The 24763-nt window shown below is 39.3% G+C and overlaps 1 protein-coding gene across 1 annotated transcript in view; it reads left to right on the forward strand.

Moving 5' to 3' along the window:
• efna4 (ephrin A4) overlaps positions 1-24763 on the forward strand; it is a 52815-nt gene that overhangs the window by 14915 nt on the left and 13137 nt on the right. The window contains exon 2 of the mRNA XM_082149597.1: positions 15746-16041. Coding sequence (XP_082005723.1) covers positions 15746-16041 — 296 coding nt within the window. The remainder of the gene's footprint in view (positions 1-15745; positions 16042-24763) is intronic.

A 24763-nucleotide genomic window follows, 5' to 3' on the forward strand; every position in this document is an offset into this window, starting at 1 on the left:
TCCAATTCATCAAGGCGGGTCTGGCGGTTAGTGTCTGGAACACACTGAACAGATTTCCTGCAGAGCCCCCGTACCGTTTCTCATATGGTTGGCAGCTTTGCCATCATTATTGTGCAGACTGTGGGGTCAAATGTGCTTTTTCCCCTGAAATATAATTTATAGACATGCATCTGAGACTTTACAGAAATATACTACCACTACCAGCCATCCTGAGATTGGAGTTTATACAAATTTTCTATGACCAGGTCGTTTTGTTAGAATTAATGCAATCTGCAAATTCTTTTTGCAAATTGTTATGATGCTTGTAAGATGCTTGTAAGTATATTCATCCCACCACACTATTATTAGAAAACTATCAATTCCCATGAATCAATGTCACACGATTTGAATCCTTCTTACGCCCCTGCTTATAAGTATGAGGTGGCAGCTGTATTGAAGATGCCCCTTTGGATGAGTTTTGTAATGTTATCTGAAAAGACGGCATCAGACTCTCTCATTGTTCTAGCAGTAGCTGCTTGTCTGTAATCCTAAATTAAGTGGATAATTTGCTCTCTGCATGGGGCATGGGAGAAGCCATGGCTACACAACATGTGTTCTCCTTGAACCCACCCTCGCCCTGCCTCCCCCACGGCTCGGCTGTTGTTCAGTATTGTGTGGGCTGTTTAAAAGAGTTTTGTACTTGAAGTGCGTCCTCCTGTTTACAGACAGCTAATGGTGGGCTTGGTGCTTCACTTCAGCCAACTGATTCTGGATGAGTTTGAGTTCTTCTAAAGTAAAGATAGGCTATATATCTATATCTGTATCTATCTATATATAGGCCCTATATGATGTGTATGAAATTAAAATATGATAAATGTCACTTTGCAATATCTAGCAGCTTAAACTTTTTTTTGTAAATAGCTAAAATACACTGAAAACTTCGCTTTTACAATAAAAAATAAGGTGGATTATTTGAAATGAATTTATAATTTTGTTTATTTTAGTTGTAATATTTAATATTTGATTCATTATTCATTACACTTTTTATATTTTTATTTATTTTTTATTTTATTATTTTCATTTTATTGTGTTTTCTTTTATTATTTATAACTGTATTATTATTAATATTTTTGAATGATGCTTTTTATATATTTTTTTAATTTGTTAATTTTAAAATGTATTTTGTATTTGATTAATTTATTTTCATTTATCGTTTTATTTATTTTATTATTGTCATTTAAATTCAGTTTATTGTTCTACTTATTTTATACCTTTTATCAGATCTTAAGGTAACGCTTTGCCTTTTTTGTTAATTCTTTTCGGTTTCTCCTTTGTGTTACAGAAGAGTAATGTGTGGTTTGGGTTATTGGGTTTTGTGTGGGGTGTTTTTGAGCCTTTTGTACCATGTGTGCCTAATGCAGGCTGTGGATGCTGCTTTTTGTATGGAGCGAGTTCTGCTCTTTGTGCGGCTGAGGCCTTTGTGACCTGATCATGTTCAGAGGTGCTTGGCTCTCCTCGGGCTCTCCGCCTGGCCACCGCACCACAAAGCTCAAGGCTGCCAAGCACCAGCACTCTTTCATGCCCTTTCAGCTCACGAAAAACCAATCTGAATTTGAATTTGAAACGTTTTGACAGAGAAAGATGGAGAGTAGGGGCTGAGGGAGAGATAGAGAAGGTTACCAGGAGAGAATAGGATGAGAGGGAAGAAGGAGCGAGTGAGGGGGAGAGAGAGAGAGAGAGAGAGAAGGAGTGTAAAAGAGAAAGGGCAGTTTTGTCCCATGAGATTACAATGCAGTGACCGTGAAAGTGCTTAAATAAACAGTGTGTGAGAGAGGAAGAGCCAGAGGAGGAGAGACTGGCATTGGGAAATGGAGACGAGCGAGAGGGAGGGAGGGGAAGGAAGACAGAAAATTGTTGACAAGGAAATGAGCCTAGTGAGTGGGGGAGGGAAGTGGAGGGTGAAGAGAGGGATGACAGAACTTTATTAAAAAGCTACAAATTCCACAAATAAGAGAATTAGTGAGAGAGAGGACCAATGGAGACTGATCCCTCCACTTCAGGATGATAATGCCTAGTTGTTCATTAAGTCATTGTTCGACTAATCGCATGTTTATATTAATTTAATTACTTGTATATGGGAGTGGAATATATGGAATATATGCTGTTCAGGGAGACCGAGACGGTTTATTAAAATTTCAACTGATCCACAAGTTGCCACAAGTTACAGTCTTTTAAGTTAAACGTAATTAATAGTTTGACAAAGTACATACCATAAATCCACCCACTAACAACCACTGAGACTTTCAAAATTCATCTGAAGCAGGAAAGACAATAGTACAGAGCTCAATGTTCTTGTATACAAGTGTGCACACAATGAGAAAGATTGCAGGACTAAATTTTTACAGTTTCTAAGGGAAATATGAGTGCTGCTCATTGTGCAAGAGTCTCAGCCATGAAGCTAAGCTATTTGCCAGTGGTGGTTGCTAATGTGTTTTGAGAGGTTGCTAAGGTCCCGATAGGATAATTGCTGAGTTGTTAATTACTGGCAAGTCAAAAGAGCCCATCAAGTTTCTTGTTAATCTGGTCCCTACACATGACTCCACTCCCTACATATGACTCCACTCCCTCCATCAATGTCAGATTAGGGAATGTTTTAGTGCTTGCCAAACTCCACTAGCAGTTATAAAGAAGAGGAATAAAGAGCTGGAAAAGTAAGTTGTTGCTTCACAGGTGGACTGCTAGTGAGAAAATGGACCAGCAAGTGAAAGAGACAACATGCAGCGTTAAAAAAAGAGGGAGAGAGCAAGAGAGAGGGACGTCTGTGGGAAAGAGAGGCAGAAAGAGGCAAGAGTTCCTAGCCTATCAAAACTGTGACCCACTTTCGCAATGATGGATGCCCAAAGCCAGCTCAGATTTATCGTTATTGCTTATTTGCTTAGCAGGCGCCCTTTTCAGCGCGGAGCGAGGTTGAACACTGGAGCATGTAAACTCCGGTGGCTGCTTGCCCTAACCCACTTACCGGCGACACGACAGCTGGGCCTGCAGACCAGAGAGGGGCTCGTGCACCGCAGACCACTACAGCAGACACCTGTCTCTGAATGCACTTTTCATTTTGTGTGCTTTCCTTCCCTCATCTTTCCAGACCTTTCAAAGAACCCCCCTCTCCACGTAGGAAAGGCACTGCCGGTTGTACGGTAGCTAAAGGAGGAAGTTGTATTTAAAGCGAAGGCAAAAAGGTTTTTAAAACAGTCAAACCATCATTAGTGTGAGGTTTGGAAGTGGTGATGGAGGAAAGGGTGGGGTGCAGAGGTCCTGGCGGAGCTCCCGGTTCCAGATTGGCTGACTCCCAGACCACTGCACCTCTGGTCTGGCCTTACATACCCCCTGACACCCATATGCACAGATTCACATATGTTCATGTGCCCATTATAAGAAATACTGTGTATGTCGCCTTACATTTAGGACCCTACGGTTTCTGGGATGCAGACAAAGCATACATCTGGCATAAATGGCACAGAATTTGGCACTACATAAAGTTGTGAATGGTCACTTTACATGTCAGTCAAACAGCCTCTTCCTGACTAAGTGGGCAGACCTTAGCCAATTGCAGCGGCTAAAGAGCCCAGACCCCATGTCATCTGGCAAAAATCTAGCTACACGGGACTGGGACCCCATTTACTTTCCTTGTGTAACCAGAAACAGTTCAAAATATGACATTGTTCCACAGAAGAAAGTTAGTCGTGCAGGTTTGACGTGACATGAAAGCGAGTAAATGATGACAGGATTGTCAATTTTAGGTGAACTATCCATATAATTTGTGCACTTTCCCAAATGATACTCTCTAAATATGGCTCTGTTGTGCTCCGGAGTGCTCTTTTTTTATTTTTTTATTTTTTTACTTTTTTACTTTTTTTATTCTGTTGTGCTACAGAATAAAATTTGGATTTGGTCTCAAAATAATTGTGATGTGGTGTTTTATTGCTTTATAATGAACAAAATGAAGAAACATTTTTTTATTCTTTATTTTTATTTTTTTGCTCTTGGGGTTTCTTTAACAGCCTAAAGTAGGTACTAAGTTTCTTTCATGGTATTAAATTGAAAAATAAAAAAAAGCCTATAAAGGAGCCTTTAAATGCTTTAGGTTATTCACTGAAAAGCTATTATTTTATGTAGGTATTAACTTTATCTGTATTCAGCAAGAAAACCAGCCAGTGTCCACTTCAATAGTAGAGCATCAGCACCGAGGTTCGCACCGAGGCTGAGAAGGCCATTGCTAATCTTCCTCTTTCAGATCCTGACTTATGCACGCACATACCCATGCACGCACGCACACACACACACACACACACACACACACACACACACCATGCTAAAGTCATCCCCTCCTGTTCTTTGTAGTACTGTGGGTCCTGCTGACTCTTGGTGAAAGGGGCGCTGTGCTAACAGGCAGAAAATAGACCCGGCTCTCTGTTTGAGCTCCGGCCTCAAGAGCCCCGGGCCGCACCGTTGCCCAGTGATAAACGCATTTGAAAACAGGGGGCACACAAAGTCTTCCAGTGCCTGGCTAAATGCTAAACACCCCCTTCATTCATACACATACACATGGTGAATTCCTTTTTAGACGCCTTCACAAACCTATCTCCAGCAGCTCTGCTGAAGAGCAGCCAACCTCTGTGCCCCAAGCGAGCATGAGCTTCTCTGAGCACAGAAACGGCTTTTCACACACGTTACACCGCTGCATGGTGATTACAGGAGCATGTAGGTCACTCTTAAGCATCTGCTCGTAATGTATTAGCTTGAATGGATGAACGAACAAGCCTAATGAATGAATTAATGAATTGAATTAAGGAACAAAGGGTCTCATTTGCCAACCATACGCGTGTATTTGAGCGTGAAACCTGTGTTAGAACGTTTTCATGCAGAAATCATGATTCAATCAAGCTTGTAAACATTTCTAAATTTAAATAATTTCAGAAATGATTCAAAATTTACACACACACACAAAAAAAACACGAACCAATTCCTGTTTGATTTTCCTGAAATTATTGTGTCAGCACAATGACAAAATAAATGCAAAAGCAATTAAAATATTATATGGAAAATATTGTAAATATGTACTTTTGCAAAACTATATGCAGATTTTTAATGCTTACTTGGGCTGCTACAGAATAAAATATTTGGATTTGGTCTCAAAATAATTGTGATTCTTAAGTTAAAACAGTAACTTTGACAGATCTAAAAATGCATTGTAAAATCTTTTTTTTTTCTATTCTAAATTTTCTTTGGACTTCCAGCACCCTGCAATTGTTTATTCCTATTTGGCTATCTTATTATTATGTTTTTTATTCTATATTTATTTTAATTCTTTTATATATATATATATATATATACATACATACATACATACATACACACACACACATATATATATATATATATATATATATATATATATATATATATATATATATATATATATATATATATATATATATATATAATTATGATTTATTTAGATGAGCACTGATCTTTTAAAAGGCCCAAGCTCGCATTTACAAACACGTTCATTAGGAAGCAGAAATATGGCATTTTCAGCATCATTTTTTTTTTTTTTTTTCACTGACCAAAAGAAATTCCCATGCGTTAGTTTTTATGAAATGCCACAGACGAACAAATACAGCTTAGCTCAGTCAGTAGCGTTAATCTTAGTCAAGTTCTCCTCCGCATAACGATAGAAATTAATTTTCTGGGGTGTAGTTACAGCTTCCCATGCCACAAAAGCCTTGTCCTGAAAAATGTTGAAATCAATATCTCGAATTGCTGCACCTGCAGAACAACCTTGTTCTGTCCTCGCAAAGGTAACTACGGGTTGGTGCTGTTCTGTCAACTGAAACTTAAACGGTCCGTAGCTCCAAATGAACCTGCCTTATCTCACTCACAAACTTTTGTGCACTACAGTGAATAATACATTCCTAGCGTGAGGTTGTTTAGTGTGTGCGGAAAGCCTGCACCTCACAGGAAACAAACTAAGCCCCTAACCACATGTGGCCCCACACCTGGCGCCTTTGGAGAGATAGAAAGAGCCACGCAAAATGTTGGCACCAAAAAGGAAGCTTAAGGTCAGGAGTCCTGTTTGTTTTTGCGTGTGTGCGCGTTTCCTCTGCTACACTTTGGAATAACATCCATTAACAAAGGGTTTGGATCCTGCTTCCCAACACTTTTAGGAAAGCGAGGGAGGGAACGAGACCTAAAGGAGACCAAAATGACCGATTCAAGAGCGTCATATAGAGTAACGCACAGGAAATGGTCAAAGAAAGAATGAAATTAAGGAGCAAACAGGGGGTACCAGATGGCCAAAGTGGGAGCCCTAGTAGGTGTTTGTCTGAAGAGCCTTAATAGTCAGGTTAGACACAACATGGCTGAATGAACAAACACACACACACACGGTCTGAAACGGTTGAACACATTGGAGCCGCGTGAGGAGCTTAGCGCCTGTTGGGCTAGCGCTGAGGCTAACATGGGGTTTGGGGATGCGCCACATGCTGGAGCTTAGGTGGGTTTATCGCAGGAGGGGGCAAAGGGGAAGGACATATTTGTGGCAGAGAGCCGTTTTTTTTTTTTTATAGTGAGGCGGTTTGAATGTGTTTTTGGATTTGTGATGGTTATGGAAGCTGTGCGCGGCTGCCTTCGTCTGGCTGACAGTCCCTTAAGTCTTCCTGCTTTTCTCTGCATAACTACTTTGTATTTAGTGTTTACTAATCCAAAAAGACCAAATGCACCATGAATAATTTGGTTGAAGTTTTTTTTTTTTTTTTTTACATGTTTGTTTGCCAAGCTTTTACAATTCTCAATTTTCATTGTTAAATCACATTATAGAAAAATATTTATTATTCACTATTCTAGGAATTAGTGGTTACATAAGTGGCATTGTGCCTCATGAACTTGCCAGTCAGATTGTTTCTTTGTTGATTCTTTTTCTTGTTCTATGTGACAGACATGCATCTTCAAATACTTAAATAATGAACCTATATACACTGCTTTTGAAAATGTTGGGTTTACTATTCATTTCTTTAAATATAGTTGTACTTTTATTCAGTAAAATTGATCAAAAGTGGCAGTGAATGCTTTTGTTAAAAAAACATTTCAAATAAATGCTGTTTTTTTTTATTTTTTTTTTTTTATAGCATATTCATCAAATAGTCCTGAAAAATGAATCAGTTTTCAAAAACATTAGACAGCACAACTGTTTTCAACATTGATAATAAGACATTTATAATTCTTGATCAACAAATCATCATATTAGAATGATTTCTGAAGGATCATGTGACTCTGAAGATTGGAGTAATGATGCTGAAATATCAGATTTGCCATCGCAGAATTAAATTACATTTTAATATATATAAATAATAAATATACAAAATAAAATATATTAAAATAGAATATAGTTATTTTAAATTGTAATATTTCACGTGTATGTGCGTGTGTGTGCCTGCGTGTGCATGTGTGTGTTTGATAAATCATAGCACTTAAATTGTTCCGTACATGAGAGCATCTGTGACTCTGCTGGTCTTGAATCTTGTGGTGCAGTGGTGCTCGACTGGTTTTGCTTCAGGACCAGAATTTTTATTGGACATCATTTGGTGCAACACCACAACACCAAAATTGTTCATTATACAAAATTGAATTTCAATGGTTTCATGCTTTCGGCAGCCAATAATTCACTGCACAAAACTCATTGCGTTTGTAAAAAACCATGTACCACATATTCATGTAATCTGCATCATATTTCATTTATTGCCTAGTTTTGTTCAAGCTTTTGAAGAGTAAGTGCATGTCACGCATTCTGTCCGTTTTGGAAACTCCATATTTTGAGTAGCTCAGCTCCCACAGTGACACATACATTTTTTGTATGTGAGTTCGATTGGGCGCATGGCCTTTGGCATCATCAACAAAGCATTTTGTCCTCCTTAAAAACATATTTATTTGAACTATGAATGATATTTCATATGCATTTAGCAAAACCGCTCATGTCCGTGACCTTTAGAAAAAATCGGTGAGATAAGAACCTGCTCTGGTGAAAGGTGTCGCTGCGTACACCCTTCAGTGTTGTAAGGTTCCACAGTTTGTGATTTCTGAGTTCTTCACTTTTGGTTTTGAAGTCCTGTTTCAAACAGGCTCTAACAGGGCTGCATCTGCAGCGTGGCTGTCAAACCCCAGAGACTAACGTGACCTGATGAGAGGGAGAGAAAGAGAGCGAGAGATTGGCGGAGAGAAGGCGAAAGATAGAACATGCAAGGTAGAGGGGTTAATGGTGTATATGAGGATGACTTTGATACAGGTCATATGCACGTCACATGATATATTCCTGAGTAGAAAAGGGGGTGGCAGCCAAAGAAAAATGGAATGATGAAAGAGCGCCATCTAAAATGATCAGAAAAGTGATATTCTTTTCCGAAATAAAATATTTCGGTTTTTGACTGAAATCACCTCATTTGCTCTTCCTCCCGTTACTCTGTGTGATGGAGGGATGAACCATTGACTGAAAGTGCATTGGAGCGTTGGATCCCCTTTAGGGAATGAGTACGCTCTCTTTTTCTTTTGTTCTCTCTCACTCATTCTCTATCTCACCCCTCTAGCCCCCTCGACTCCCGTTGGATGCCTCGCCTGTTGCCAAGGTCTCTAACAATTTTTTTTTAATTCTTTCCATTGCTCCACATCCCTCGTTCCCATGCTGGTGTCTCCCTTGGAAGAGTTCGGCTTGGCCGAGCGTGCCAGCCCACCTTGAGCCCTCACCCCTCAACCAAATCCTCCAACATTCCAATAACACTACAACTGTCTCTCTCTCTGTTCCTGTATCTTCGCTACATATTGTCTTCTCAAAACTTTCCAAGTCCTTGTCTTCATGCATTTTTGCCATTCTCTTATCAAAGCTCCTCAAATAACCCTACTGCTCCCAGGGCAGCTCCCTCACTGCCGAGTCCATCAGGACCCCCAACTTTTCCCTTCACCAGTCATGAAGCTCGAGGAGCCAATCAGCTCACCTACTCCGACCCCTCGCAGCTCCCTCTCCTTTCCCAGCATGTTGTTGTGTTCTTCTGTGGATAGCCTAGCATTGTTGATCAATTATCGGGTCCATTTAGCAATTATGTTGCGGCGTACAGTAAGACTGAAGCGAGATTGCGTAGCTCATTTGGTATGCGTGCCTTGTCGAGGCTGCTCTGTATTCCTCTGCTGTGGTTGTGAAATTGTTCATGTTTTAATTATTCTCTTTTATAAAGGGATCAAAGGTGCTGCTGGCAGGGTCGGCCCCTATTTTCATTCATGTTCGCGCTCCGTCGTGTACTCCCACACAGACTTTTTTTATTTTTTTAGTTTTACTATGAATATGTTCTATTATTAAAACTGTGAAGCGCCTGCTGTAATGGTATAATGACTCCAGTTTGGCTCCAGCACTGCAGGATTTAATCAGACACAATATATGTTGTAGCTATTATATGGATCTTGTAGGATAATTTACTGTGTCTGTGTTTAATCACCTAATGATTTAATCATTTAAGATCTCTTCTCATGCCTCTTTAGTAGTTGTTCATGCACAGCAGGTTTGTGTAAAAAAAGGAAAAATGTATATTTTCTTTGTGAAAGGGATGGTTCACCCAGAAATAAAAATGTTCATCATTTACTCACCCTTATGTTGATCCAAACATGCATGACTTCTGTGGAACACAAAAGGTGATTTTCTTTAAAGAATGCTGATTTGTTTAATGTTGAATTGACTTCCATTGCATGGATGAGACATTTTTCAGATTACCTTACTTTGTTCCACAGAAGAAAGTCATACAGTTTTGGAATAACACGAGGGTGAGTAAATGGCAGAATGTTTGTTTTTGGGTGATTTTCACTTTAATTGAATTTATCATAGTTCACTGCGTATTAACTGCAAATATCAATATTTGCTGAGAAAAGGCCTGATAATTTAAAGACCATGCAGCATTAAATAAATGAATAAATACAAATGTAACCTTTACTTAGGTCTAATTTATTTACTTTTACCTGATTTTAATTTAATTTAATTTATTTGTTTTATTAATATTTGAATATTTAATTGTATTTATAAATGATGAATTCTTTATTTATAAATGTATTTAATTATTGAGTCATTTTTATTTATTTATTTGTATTCATTGTTAGGGCTGGGCAATGATTAATCATGATTTATCGCATCCCAAAAAAAAGTTTGTTTACATAATATATATGTGTGTGTACTGCGTATAATTATTTTGTATATTTAAATACACACATATGCATGTATATATTTAAGAAATATATGCATATATATATACTGTATATAATACTGTATATATTTATACATAATTTATATTATATATAAATATAAATATTTTATATATAAATAACACATTTTTCTTAAATACATGCATGTGTATTTATATATAGGCTACAACATAATTATACACAGTACACACATATATTATGTAAACACAAACTTTTATTTTGGATGCGATTAATCGTGATGGTCTAACTATTTTGTAGTTTGTCAGTCTGTCCGAGGTAGATTTGGGCCTGTTTGCACAGGATACGTTCTTTTTATTCCGCCTTTCCCATATTAACTTGTAATTAATCACACAGAATGAACACATTAAATTGACAACCCCAGTGCATAAATCTGTGAAGTATCTATCATTCCTCTTCAGTAAACTGTGAATTATTCTTCATTATTATTGCATTAATGCATTCGTTGAAGTGTGTCAAGCCCAAGTCCATGACAGATCTCCGTTCGAGGGAAGCAGCCGCATTATCATCCTGCTGAATATGACCATGATTACCACCTAGTTTACAGATCCCCACACTTGTTCTCTCTTACACAGGGCATTTTCATTTTTCAGACTACCTGACAGAGCCAGACACTTTAACCTCTCTCTGCTGATTGCTTTATGTCCTCTGTCCCTTATATCTCTTTTTTCTCTTTCTCTCTCCCTCCCTCACCTTTTCACTCTCAGTAACCCTCTTTAAAGTAAAATGTAAATGTACGAGTCCATTTGTCAGCTTTTAGTAATGTGTGTAGGAAAGTGGAGGCATTGTTCTCAACTTTAGCTGTCAATTCAACTAAAGCTTTTATTTACTTGTGTACATGTATTTGTGAGTATGTGGGTGTGTTAATTGAGATGTGTTATGCAGCTCGGGGGTGTTGAACACAGCGCAAAATTGATCAGAAGGCCTTGTCTGAGTTACGTTTGACTGACTCCTGATCGATTGGGCCTGTCATGGAGATTGATCACCAATACTCAGTCACAGCTATTGATCAGCTCGCCGCTCGAGTCGCTGCACGTGTGGAGGAGGAGAGGGAGCAGTAAACACATTTCCTTCACCTCTTTATTGCACTTTCATCTCCGCCACACTGCAAAAGAGACACATGCTGAGATTGGAACCTCAGCTACTCATAATTATCGTTGTCTGCAAATTATAGCGGTTTGAATATTATAACTACGGTATAATGCTGTCTGATACTGTCAAAGTTCAGCTCCAGCACTCGCATTTCCAAAATGCAGTAATTACACGATTTAGTCTTGCTAACCTATTTCTCCAGAAGGTTTAAACATCTAAGGGTTCAATTCCGCATGCAGACTGTGGTTTTACAGCAGCTTCATCATAATAACTTGTACATTTGAGTAATTACAGTGCATTACTCCTTGATTTGAAAACTGTCTTTTTGAAATTGGTTTGAATTGATCTCGTCATTTGTCTGGTTAGACCAACTCAATCTCATGGAAATTTGTAACCATTTACGTTTTGGTGAATTGGTGGCTAATTCATATGAATTCGTACGATCTCATTCACACGTTTTCGTTTGATCTGCTTACGCCCCAGTGATGGGTATGTTTAGGGCTGGACATTCAATGCTTAGTTTTTTTTCTAACAATCGTATGTTTTTATACGATTCTCATTGTACAAATTCATATGAAATTGCCACATTGTAACATGGTTAAGGTTTCCTGTGAGATCAGGTTGGGTTACACTTGTAGTTCAAACTTACCGAACACCTATATAACGGAGATGTTAAATATTTTAATTAATACGATTTTCTTATTTTCTTTTTGTATATTTATCATGCTGAATTTTGAACAGTCATTATTCCAGTCTTCAGTGTCACATGATCCTTCAGAAATTATTCGAATGTGCTGATTTGGTTCGCAAGAAACCGTCTTATTGTTATCAATATTGAAAACAGCTGCTTCATATTTTTGTTAAAACTGTGATCCATATTTCTTTCAGTTTTTGATGAATAGAAAGATAAAAAAAAAAAAGCATTTATTTGAAATGGAAATGTTTTGTAACATTATAAATGTCATTACAGTCTCTCTTTTTTAATCAATTTCAGTGGTTAATCAAGTCGTAACAGGGTGAAAGGCACTTCTGCATTCGCTTTGCGGCCCTATATCTGCTATAACCGCACTACGCGAGTTTGCCTGATCGGGTAGCGTTTCTGTAGTTTGAATGAGACATAAGAAACTACAAATTTGACTTTTACGGCAAGCGTTGCAATAGTCATTATTTAGTTTTTCTTTGTTTCTCTTTGCAATACTTTCATAAAATCAGGCAACATACTGTACCTTGTCTGTGGACATCGTTCATTCCAAAAGCCGGTGCTGGATAAACAGCGAGCGTGCGTGCGACAGTAGGCTAAATTACAGTATTTACGACAGCGATAATGGACAATTCGGCTTCCAACCTGTAGGGCGACCGAAGAGGAAAAGTTATTAAGTGTTGCTTTAATGCATCCTTGTTGAATAAAAATAATCGTTTCTTTCAAACAAAAATATAAAATGTCATTATGGGTGTCGACATTTTTGGCAAAACGGAACGAACAGCATAGCCAGCCAAATTTTATTAATCAGTAAATTCCCCCTTTAATCATTAAGTAATATCCAATGCCACTCTTTAATGCAATTAAACATGAACATTTATCCTCAGATTAGATTCTGAATGTATTATCCTGTGAAAAAGAAGAGGAAAGGTCAAACAAACTCCATTTGTTCTGGTCCAGTGTTCATTTATTCATCTGTGACACCATAAACGGTCACATGATGATGGTCCCTTCAAATGGGCCTAAGTGATGAAAATTATATTAGCTTGACAGCTAATTAGCAACTTATAGATGTCTCATCACTGGCCAAGCTTGCAGTATTTGTAAATGTGACATGTGCTGTCAGATCTTGGATGAAGAGATGAACTTTATCTTGAATCACTGTTGATGGCTCGATATGAAAGCTCATGGAAAGATGACCTCAGCCACACCACGTCTTGTATTTTCTGGCTTCTGTAGCGAGTTTACACCACAGGTATTGAGGTAATTTCTTAACTAGGGCATAGTCTGTGGGACGGATACCTAGTTTACTCTCTAACTTTCTCAGTTTCTCCCTCTGCACTCCATCTGCCTCAATCTGTTTGGCTCCTTTGCTCTTTATGTCTCTGGTCTGGAGTCTTTCATTAGCCTTTTTCCGTCGTCTCTCTGTCCACCCACTTAACTCAGGATAACCCCCCTCCTCATTCTTCTGCCCATGTGTGTTCACCTCCTCCCTTCTTTCCTTCTCATGCTTCCTCTGCCTCCTTCGCTCTGTCACTTCTTCACAAAAGACTCCCGGTGACAGACCTGGACCGGCCGCCTTGCTCTCACATCCTGTCTCCTCTTCTTCTCCTCCGTGGCCTCTTCTCATCCCTCGCTCGGTTCATTCTCTGGCACACACAGGCACGTTTGCAGTGAAGAAAGACCAATTAAAATCCATCTTGTCTTCTTGCTGTCTCCCGCCAAACTCTCTCTAGGGCCACTAATTAAAATAGAACCCTTTCTTTACCTCCCTCCATGTGTCTGTCTCTCCTCTCTGTAACCCTTCTCTCTCTGAGCCCCTCACCTCACTTCCTGTCTCACTTCATCTCCGCTGCTCCTTTGCTCTGGTTCTCACCTGTTTTTCCACAGTCTGCAGTTCATTTGCACTTCTTCAGTACCTGTGAACTATAAACTTTTCTTTCTTTCTTTCTTTCTTTCTTTCTTTCTTTCTTTCTTTCGCTCGCTCGCTCGCTCGCTCGCTCGCTCGCTCTTTCTTTCGCTCGCTCTTTCTTTCGCTCTTTCTTTCGCTCTTTCTTTCGCTCTTTCTTTCGCTCTTTCTTTCTTTCGCTCTTTCTTTCTTTCGCTCTTTCTTTCTTTCTTTCTTTCTTTCGCTCTTTCTTTCTTTCGCTCTTTCTTTCTTTCGCTCTTTCTTTCTTTCGCTCTTTCTTTCTTTCGCTCTTTCTTTCTTTCGCTCTTTCTTTCTTTCGCTCTTTCTTTCTTTCGCTCGCTCGCTCGCTCGCTCGCTCGCTCTTTCTTTCGCTCGCTCTTTCTTTCGCTCTTTCTTTCGCTCTTTCTTTCTTTCGCTCTTTCTTTCTTTCGCTCTTTCTTTCTTTCGCTCTTTCTTTCTTTCGCTCTTTCTTTCTTTCGCTCTTTCTTTCGCTCTTTCTTTCTTTCGCTCTTTCTTTCTTTCGCTCTTTCTTTCTTTCGCTCTTTCTTTCTTTCGCTCTTTCTTTCTTTCGCTCTTTCTTTCTTTCGCTCTTTCTTTCTTTCGCTCTTTCTTTCTTTCGCTCTTTCTTTCGCTCTTTCGCTCTTTCTTTCGCTCTTTCTTTCTTTCTTTCGCTCTTTCTTTCTTTCGCTCTTTCTTTCTTTCTTTCTTTCGCTCTTTCTTTCTTTCGCTCTTTCTTTCTTTCGCTCTTTCTTTCTTTCTTTCGCCTATGTTTTTAGGATTTGTACTACAAGTTGGTGGAATCTCTGCCAAAATGTAAAGAATTATGGGAAATAAAAGTATGATGTACAGTGTAATATCAATGAATTGATTTTGATGTTTTAAAAAAAGTATCAGTTTTTTGTGTATGTAAATCATTTGCAATTACAAGTCTTTAGTAATAATAAAAGTGAACTTGAGAAATCCATCCTTCCTTCTTTCCTTCCTTCCTTCCTTCCTTCCTTCCTTCCTTCCTTCCTTCCTTCCTTCCTTCCTCCCTTCCTCCCTTCCTCCCTTCCTTCCTCCCTTCCTCCCTTCCTCCCTTCCTCCCTTCCTTCCTCCCTTCCTTCCTTCCTTCCTTCCTTCCTTCCGATGGTGTCTTGTACACACTTCCTTTTAAAGTCAACAGTGTGTAAACAAATGGGAAAGTGATTTATTTTTTTACCAAGCCCCTTAGGGCCATTCTATGCTAATTCTTCTCCTATTAGTGCAACTTGACTTTTGACTTTGTGTGTGGAGGAAGAATGAAACTCTCACTAATTAGCATGAAGCTGTTATTGAGAGCCACGGTCCGTATCTGGTGCTGTGTGAATGTTTTGACCTGCTGAAATCCTCAGGGTTACTGTGTAGTATCACTCGAGTAACATAAAACTTGCTTAATTTAGCTTGCCTACCATCAATCTTTATTTTACAATTCACATTTTTGCTGCATCCTTCTATCTGTATCATCAGGTACTAACAAAATTTTTGTCATGTTAAAATATTTGTTTCTCAGCAGTGACTGACTGCTAACTCTTAATAATATTCCACGAAGCGGCCAAGCGAGCACCAATCCAAGCATGATTCAGTGCAGATCTTGCTGACACGTCTGAAATCTGTTCTGTGGACTTGGAAGAATGCCATTTTTAGTGATTGTGGCCATGAATTTCTCTCATGATAGAAATACACCCTCTAATAGTCCCCCCCCCCCCCCCCCCCCCCTCTCTCTCTCTTGCCCTCAGGTTAACAGGAGATGATTACTCTGTCCAGGTCAATCTGAGTGATTATCTGGATATACTGTGTCCCCACTATCCTGCTGACCACCAGTCGAGTGGACCTGTGGAGAGTCTGGCTCTCTACCTGGTGGCTGAGCGTCAGTTCAAGGGCTGCGTGGAGACTAAAGAGGCCATTAAGAGATGGGAGTGTAACCAGCCGTACGCTCCCTATGGCCCTGTCAGATTCTCTGAAAAGATCCAGCGCTTCACACCCTTCTCCTTGGGCTTTGAATTCCTGCCCGGACACCATTACTACTATAGCTGTAAGTGAGCTGCAGTGTTGGAGAGCATACACAGAAATGTCAATCAGGGTGACAACATAACAGTGAATATATACATTTACACTAAATACACCTTACCATTCTAAAATGTGGGGCTGATAAGACTTTTAATGTTTTTGAAAGAAGTCTGTGATGATCATCAAGGCTAAATTTATTTGATCAAAAAATACAGTAATAAACCCGTTATATTGTGAAATATTACTATTTAAAACAACAGTTTTCGATTTTAATACATTTTAAAATGTAATTTATTCTTGTGATCGCAAAGCTAAAATTTCAGAAGTCATTACTTCAGTTTTCAGTGTCACATGATCCTTCAGAAATCATTCTAAATGCTGATTTGCTGCTCAAAAAGCATTTCTTATTATCAATGTTGATAACAGCTTAATATTTTAGTGGGAAACTTGATACAGTTTTTAGGGGAGTAATGGATTGTAGTTGATCCATATGAACCAGGCCCCACGGTTCAGAGCGCATGTGATTCGTGGATTAAATTGCTAAGTTTAACCATCATATTGTGAAAGTTTGTATGTGTTAAGTCCTGTCAATTTAAACATACAAGCCATTTTAAACCATTCAAGCACAAGAAGACACGAAAGACTCAATTCGGCCTCACGCGCAATTTTCTGTGTGCACTTGAACAGACATACATGTAATATTATGTCAAAATACCCGTGTTCACGAGTATCCTTGTAAACACAGTCTGTTATGTCTTAAGTGAACGTAAGCAATTGAGAAAGAAACAGATGCGTATCATTATGTTGGAGCCGTGCATTCGGTCTAAGCAACAGGTATTTATAGGCCGCTGTCACTTTGTGCATCAATGTTAATGAAAAAACAACAGACAAATAGAAAATCACTTTTGTAGCAAAAGAATATACACTGCTCAAAAAAATTAAAGGAACACTTTGAAAACACATCAGATCTCAATGGGGAAAAATATCATGCTGGATATCTATACTAATATGGATTGGGTAATGTATTACAGGGTTTTTCCTGGCTGAAAATGAGGCGGAGGTGGCAAAATCCGATAGCTCGGTACCTCTAGGGGGGTCCGGGGGCATGCCCCCCCGTAAGAAATTTTTTTACATTTTAAAGATAAATGCATTAATCTGGTGCATCTTTTTATGTATAATGACCACTAGAAGGTGAAAAAAAAAACACTTTTTACAAGCATGTATTTATTTATTTTTAGGTATTTTAATAATCAGATAATTTGATTTTATTTACAGTTCATAGGGGGCCATATTAACAACATTGTGGTTGAATAACAATCATTTGCTTTCATTTACACATTTTCACAACCAGAAAAATGTGTCTCTTTCAGGTTTTTCAAACATTGCATTATCGGCTTTTTTTGGGTTATCCTTCTTTTTATATTTTTAGACATTAATTAAAAAAATATGAGAAGCTGACGACGACGATAGAAAAACAAACATAGAAAGACATTTCATAACCTCATAACTTTCATAATCTTATAATTACACAGTGACATATGACTGACATGACAGTCCAACGCATTCTCGACGCTTTTGACATTTCGTCTACATCGAACGCACATGGCACCCTTTAGCGTCAATATGACACGCACAGAGCTTTGTTCGGTTATGGGTAGGTTTAGGTGTAGTGTAGGGATAGGGTTAGACCGCTAGGAGGCGCCTTCTGGCACATTTCTATCTGCGTCTCATATTGACGCTAAAGGGTGCCATGTGCGTTCGATGTAGACGAAATGTCAAAAGCGTCAATATATGACGCCCTAGGATGAGAACGGGCTGGACAGTCTCATGCACGCACGCACACACACACACACACACACACACATACGCACGCACGCACACACACACAGAAGGTTTCCCATCAGCGCGACCCACGATTCACCTCATGTGCAAATAATGGAGAATATTAAGAGAAAAAAAATCGCAGATGGCCAACTTAAAACGCAGCGGGAAGAGTGATAGAAGAGAGGAGGACTGGGTTAAAACCTTAGGCTACACTGTGGATGCTATTCTTTTTCTCCACGATGCTCTGTAAAAGACTGCTCTAACTTTTCGTTTCATTGGACTTTATTTTCGTTTAACTGTTGGAAACTACGGATGCTTTTCGTTTGATTGGACTTTTATTTTCGTTTAACTGTTGGAAACTACTGGAAAAAAGAATGGCCATGTTCTGTCGTGCATTTTTGAGGTAAGATAACCTGCAAGTTTATTTTATTTAATTGGTTTAGATAGGCTATTGCTCCTTTCGTTTGCGAGCGCTGGTTCGAGCAGCCTGAGCCTGCCTCAGTATTTCAAAAAAAGTAGTTTTACTCACTGTGGTTTAATAAATAACCATTTGTTAAATTAACTGTCTGTGTGATATGCTTGAAGTGTTTTATAGCCTATCTATGGATTGTAGCCAAGTAAAGTAGCCTATTAGCGTTGATTTGAGAGGCTAAATTGATCAAACATGTTGTAGGCTATACTCGCTGTCGGTTCGGCTGCTTGGTCGTCATTTAAAAAAAAAAATGCTTCAAAACATTTGTCTAAATTAACATGATAAAGAAATTAAAAGAAACATAACTAACAAAACTGACCTATTTTAATGGCTGCAAATAGGGCAGGCTGCCGCTGTGTAATAATAATAATAATAAAAAACGGACTCGAGTCGGACTCGGGCTGATAATTCTGATGAGCTGTCGGACTTGTGCTTGAGCGTCTCGGGCCAGGGCCGGGCTCGTGCTTATTCTGATGCAGTCGAAATGCGCAGAACGGTTTGAGAATGGAATGGAACCCGGCCGTGAACCCGCTGCGGAATCGTGTCGGTGGAAAAGAGGTATCTAATCATGTGATTCCGTCTTGAGTTTTTGTCGACAGACGGAGGCGGCCCGAAATTTGACGGGGGCGGCCGCCTCATAATTCTCTATGCAGGAAAAACCCTGGTATTATGAACGAAAGGATGCCACATCGTTTGATGGAAATGAAAATGATCAACCTACAGAGGATTGAATTCAAAGACACTCCGGAAATCTAAGTGAAAAAATGATGCAGCAGGCTTGTCAATTTTGCTGAAATTTCATTGCAGCAACTCAAAATGGTACTCAGTAGTTTGTATGGCCCCCACGTGCTTGTATGCATGCCTGACATCGTCGGGGCATGCTCCTAATGAGACGACGGATGGTGTCCTGGGGTATTTCCTCCCAGATCTGGACCAGCGCATCACTTAGCTCCTGGACACTCTGAGGTGCAACCAGGTGATGTCAGATGGACCGAAACACAATGTCCCAGAGGTGTTCTATTGGATGTAGGTCAGGTGAGCGTAGTGGCCCTTCAATGGTATCATTCCTTCATCCTCCAGGAACTGCCTGCATGCTCTCACCACATGAGGCCGGGCATTGTTGTGCACCAGGAGGAACCCAGGACCCACTGCACCAGCATAGGGTCTGACAATGGATCCAAGGATTTCATCCCGATACCTAATGGCAGTCAGGGTGCCATTGTCTAGCCTGCAGAGGTCTGTGCGTCCCTCCATGGATATGCCTCCCCAGACCATCACTGACCCACCACCAAACCGGTCATGCTGAACGATGTTACAGGCAGCATAACATTCTCCACGGCTTCTCCAGACCCTTTCCTGTCTGTCACGTGCTCAGGGTGAACCTGCTCTCATTTGTGAAAACCACAGGGCACCAGTGGCGGACCTGCCAATTCTGGTGTTCAATGGGAAATGCCAATCGAGCTCCCTGGTGCTGGGCAGTGAGCACAGGGCCCACTCGAGGACGTCGGGCCCTCAGGCCACCCTCATGAAGTCTGTTTCTGATTGTTTGGTCAGAGACATTCACACCAGTGGCCTGCTGGAGGTCATTTTGTAGGGCTCTGGCAGTGCTCATCATGTTCCTCCTCGCACAAAGGAGCAGATACCGGTCCTGCTGATGGGTTAAGGACCTTCTACGGCCCTGTCCAGCTCTCCTAGAGTAGCTGTCTGTCTTCCTGGAATCTCCTCCATGCTCTTGAGACTGTGCTGGGAGACACAGCAAACCTTCTGGCAATGGCACGTATTGATGAGCCATCCTGAAGGAGCTGGACTGCCTGCACAACCTCTGTAGGGTCCAGGTATCGCCTCATGCTACCAGTAGTGACACTGACCCTAGCCAAATGCAAAACTGGTGAAAAACAGTCCAAAAAGATGAGTAGGGAAAAAATGTCAGTGGCCTCCACCTGTAAAACCATTCCTGTTTTGGGGGTTGTCTCACTGTTGCCCATCTAGTGGACCTGCTGTTAATGTCATTAACACTAAAGCAGCTGAAACTGATTACCAACCCCCTCTGTTACTTAACTGACCAGATCAATATCCCAGGAGTTTAACTGACTTGATGCTATTCTCTGATTAAAAAGTGTTCCCTTTATTTTTTTGAGCAGTGTGTATATATATATATATATATATATATATATATATATATATATATATATATATATATATATATATATATATATATATACATACATGGATACATATACACATGCATACATACATATATATATATATATACACACATACATGCATACATTTACATATACGCATACATATACACATAAATGCGTGTGTGTGTATATTTTATGCAGTGTTTTGCGACTGTGAGTTTTGTGATCCGTTGCACCCCTAATTTGTTTTTTACGAATTCTTTGATGAATAGAAAGTAAGCTAAATACAGCATTTATTTAAAATAGAAATCTTTTGTAACATTATAAATGTATGTATTGTCACTTTTGATCAATTTAATTCTACCTTGCTGAATAAAAGCATTAATTTCTTTAAAAAAAATTAAGAAAAAAACATATACTGACCCCACAATTTTGAATGGTAGTATATGGAATCTAAAAAAAAAATATGTACACCTTTAAAAGGGTGGTTGATTTATGATTTCACTTTCTTAACTTTAATTAGTGTGTAATGTTGCTGTTTGAGCATAAACAACATCTGCAAAGTTATAACGTTCAAAGCAAAGGGAGATATTTTCTTTTACAGAAATCACTTTTTAAGGACTACACAAACGGCTGGTAGGGACTACACAAGCTTCCTCCCGGGTTAGTGACATCACAAACCCTAACATTTACATAAACCCCGCCCCCGGGAATGCGATTTATAGATTATCATGACAGAATATGCTAATCAATGACAAGAAGATGACTACACATAAGCTACCTAAATTCATCAACTAACCATTCAGAAACGTCCTGTTGCATTCTACAAGTTGCCACTTCTTCTTGAGTCTCTCCATCATTGTCTGAATCCAGTTTGAACATAAAAGGCTAAAAGCTTTTTACATGTTCAGTGCATAGAGACAGAGCGCAACGCGTCATAATCTGAAGACCACGCCCACCAAGGGGGGAAACAATCCATTGACTTTGCATTGCGAGAGGCTGCCTCCTTGTCATTTCTTGCTTTTAACAAAAGACAGAATAATGCCTAAAAGCTGCTATGTGACAAGGTGTACAGCAAACAAGCTAAGAAACCCAGAAATAAGCTTTCATAAGCTGTCGACCCCAAAAAACGAGCGTTTGAGGACATAAAAGTGGATACAGGCTGGAACGTATGGTTAAATTGTGGGATCCTGACACTCAGTATGCACCAAAAATACGCTACGTGTGCAGTAAGTTAAACATTTGGTCACTGGTGAGTCAAATATCCAAATGTCAGTTTTATATATTATATTTCTGTAAGATAAACTATCCTGTGTTGCCGATTACGGTCTCTTCCAGCGGGCGTACGTTAGTTCTCAGAGTAATGAGACGCGTGACGCTCTGTCTCAACTGCCTGTATCCACTTTTATGTCCTAAACACTTTTAGGTCGAGAGCTAATAAAAACCTATTTCTGGGTTTCTTAGCTTGTTTGCTGTACACCTTGTCACACAGCAGCTTTTAGGCATTTCTGTCTTTTGTTAGAAGCAAGAAATGACAAGGAGGCAGCCTCTCGCAATGCAAAGTCAATGGAGACGGTTGGATTGTTTTCCCCCCTGGTGTGGGCGTGGCCTAAATGCGCTCTGTCTCTGTCCATGTGAGTGCTCTTGAAGCTCCGCCCCCTGTGCTGGAGCAGCAGCTCATTTGCATTTAAAGGAACAGACACAAAACGGTGCGTTTTTGCTCACCCTCAAAAAGTGACAATTTTAACATGCTATATAAAAATATCTGTGGGGTATTTTGAGCTGAAACTTCATACACACTCTGGGGACAACAAATACTTATATTACATCTTGTGAAAAGGGCATTAATCCACCCCTTTAATCTAGTTGCTACCTGGTGAGCAGGAGTTGGTGTGTTTTTTTGTGTTTATCTGCTTGTGCATCTTTTGTGAGTTTAAAATTTTTTTTTGATTTTTTTATGAATATTTATGTGAACAAAGTGAAAATGGTCCTTTTCTTGCCTTTGGCTCCACCCTCATCCTTCTCGCCTCTTCTACATGAAGCCCAAAAAGGAAGGAAAGATGGTCTGTGGCCATAAAATTACATGACAGTTTTCCTGTTTTTTACAGCTTTGGTTTCAGGCCAAATCTCTTCAATTCCCTCCTCTTATTTCTTTCTCTCGCTCTCTCTCTCTCTCTCTGGGTAGGAAGTCACACAAGGCATTTTGAATGAGTATGTTGTAAAAAAAAGCCTGAAACTCTAGAATTGAAGTGAAAAATTAATAATATAAATGTATCTTTAGTTTTTATTTATTTTTTACCAGTGGTCAGTGGAAGGATGTGCTTAACCTTTAGAAAATGTTGACGTTAACCTCAGGAGGTCAAATTAAATATAGGGGCTGTTTTTTTTTTCCCTATTCATTTTACATGAGACTCACAAGTGTTGCTACACTGTTACAGTTGTAAGCAGTGTTATGTCTTTTGTAATGGAGTAAAAAGGCTGTGCACAAAATCTAGTCTAAATTATCAGGGTTTTGGAAATTAAATAGTTTCCAGTTAATTTAAATAAACATAAAAATATAGTTCTTATGATATTATTATCAATTAAGTCAAAATTACGATGTTGGATTATTTTAATTGTTGGATGCAATCCAGAAGAAAACAATTAGGTTGATTATACATATATTATACATGTATATCTATTAAAATTATTAACATATGATATGTATATAAGCTATAATACATCTGAACACTTATATACCATTATAAGCATACAGTATGTTGAAGTAGATTTATCTCTCGTTGTCTCTGAGAGAATATGCACCATTAATGCAGCGTCAGATGCCGAAAACTTTCACTTTCTGTATAGTGAATAATTGATTGGGGTTTGAGACTTCTTCACCAGCATAACTCACGAAAAGTTTGCACATTGCTTTTGTGACATCCGCTGAAAACAAATCCAATATTGCAACGTGACATTTTTATTTAGCCTATCACCAATTGCAAACAGCAAATGTTCACCTTTCCAGTGAGATTAAAATTAAGTAAATATTAAATCAATTAGTAAATAAAACGAAAAGTGAAACCAGTAGGCTAAATTAATGATCAAGTAAATTAATAAAAGAGGTGCTGGTGGCTTGGAAGACATGAGTAATATGGAGGTAAGCAACAGTAAATTACAGTGAGTTTGATAGCTACAGAACGTATTGATATCCCACTTTTCATTTTCATTCTCGCTGCATTAAAGATGAGATGGTTTAACTTCTGTTTTCGCACAGGTGCAGTGAAGGAAAAAACACTGAGTTTAGGGTAATCGGTTCGTAGCTCTGCTTCAACTGTCCGATACCCTCACGAGGGACGAACACAATTTCGGACGTAGATGGTCCAGCCAATCGCAGCGTCCTCTAACTTCCAGTTATTGAATGCCTCACTTAAATTACTTCACAGGCCAGCTTACGTCACTTCAGAGTCTCTACTGGCATGAATGCAACCAGAAAAATGGCCCTATGGGAAAAAAAGTTCTCAGGGGACCGGTCTGGTGGCTAGTTCCTACACTCTAAACAAAAATGGTGCTAAATAGCACTAAAAGTGGTTCATTGGCTTGTAATCATAGGGGAACCACTTTAAGTGCCATATAGCACCTACCTTTGTCAAATGGTGCTATGTAGAACCATAAGAGGTGCCATATAGCACCTTAACCACCCCAAAGAACCGCTAAAGAACCGCTGAAGAACCAAACTGGGCTTAACAGGTTCTTTAAATGGTAGTGGTGCTATATAGCACCTTAACCACCGCGAAGAACCGCTGAAGAACCATTTTTTTTAGTGTGTATAACTGAGTTCCTTTAACTACCCGGTGCGAAAGCCCCTCAAGTAAACTAAGAACACAAAAGCGTGGCATGATGGAGTCTTAAAAGTTGAAGTATAGTAGTCAAAATGGAGAGAGTAGAAGAAGAAAGAGTGGGACAACAAAGGCCTAAGAGAGGGTGGGAAAAAGAGGAAGAGACAGAAAGGGGGGAAAGTATCTTTACATAAATTACAGCATTGCTGACCAGGACAATAGAGCATTGTTCAAGCATGAGAGTGTATACACAGCACAGAGCCTTTGTGTCAAACTTCACGAACCCTCCCCTACCCTGATACGGTGTGTGTGTGAGAGAGAGAGTGTGTGTGTGTTTGTCTATTGTTCACTTCAAAGAAAGCGTAACAATGTGTCTGTCTTTTTAATTGTTTAAGCTCGATCCTGTAGCTGAAAACAAGGGATCAGTGTGTCCGATCTAAATTCAAGTTGTAGTTTGAGTCTGTGTGTGTGTGTGTGTGTGTGTGTGTG

The sequence above is a fragment of the Leuciscus leuciscus genome (genome assembly GCF_965113295.1).
Source record: "Leuciscus leuciscus genome assembly, chromosome: 20".
Taxonomy (NCBI): Eukaryota; Metazoa; Chordata; class Actinopteri; order Cypriniformes; family Leuciscidae; genus Leuciscus; species Leuciscus leuciscus.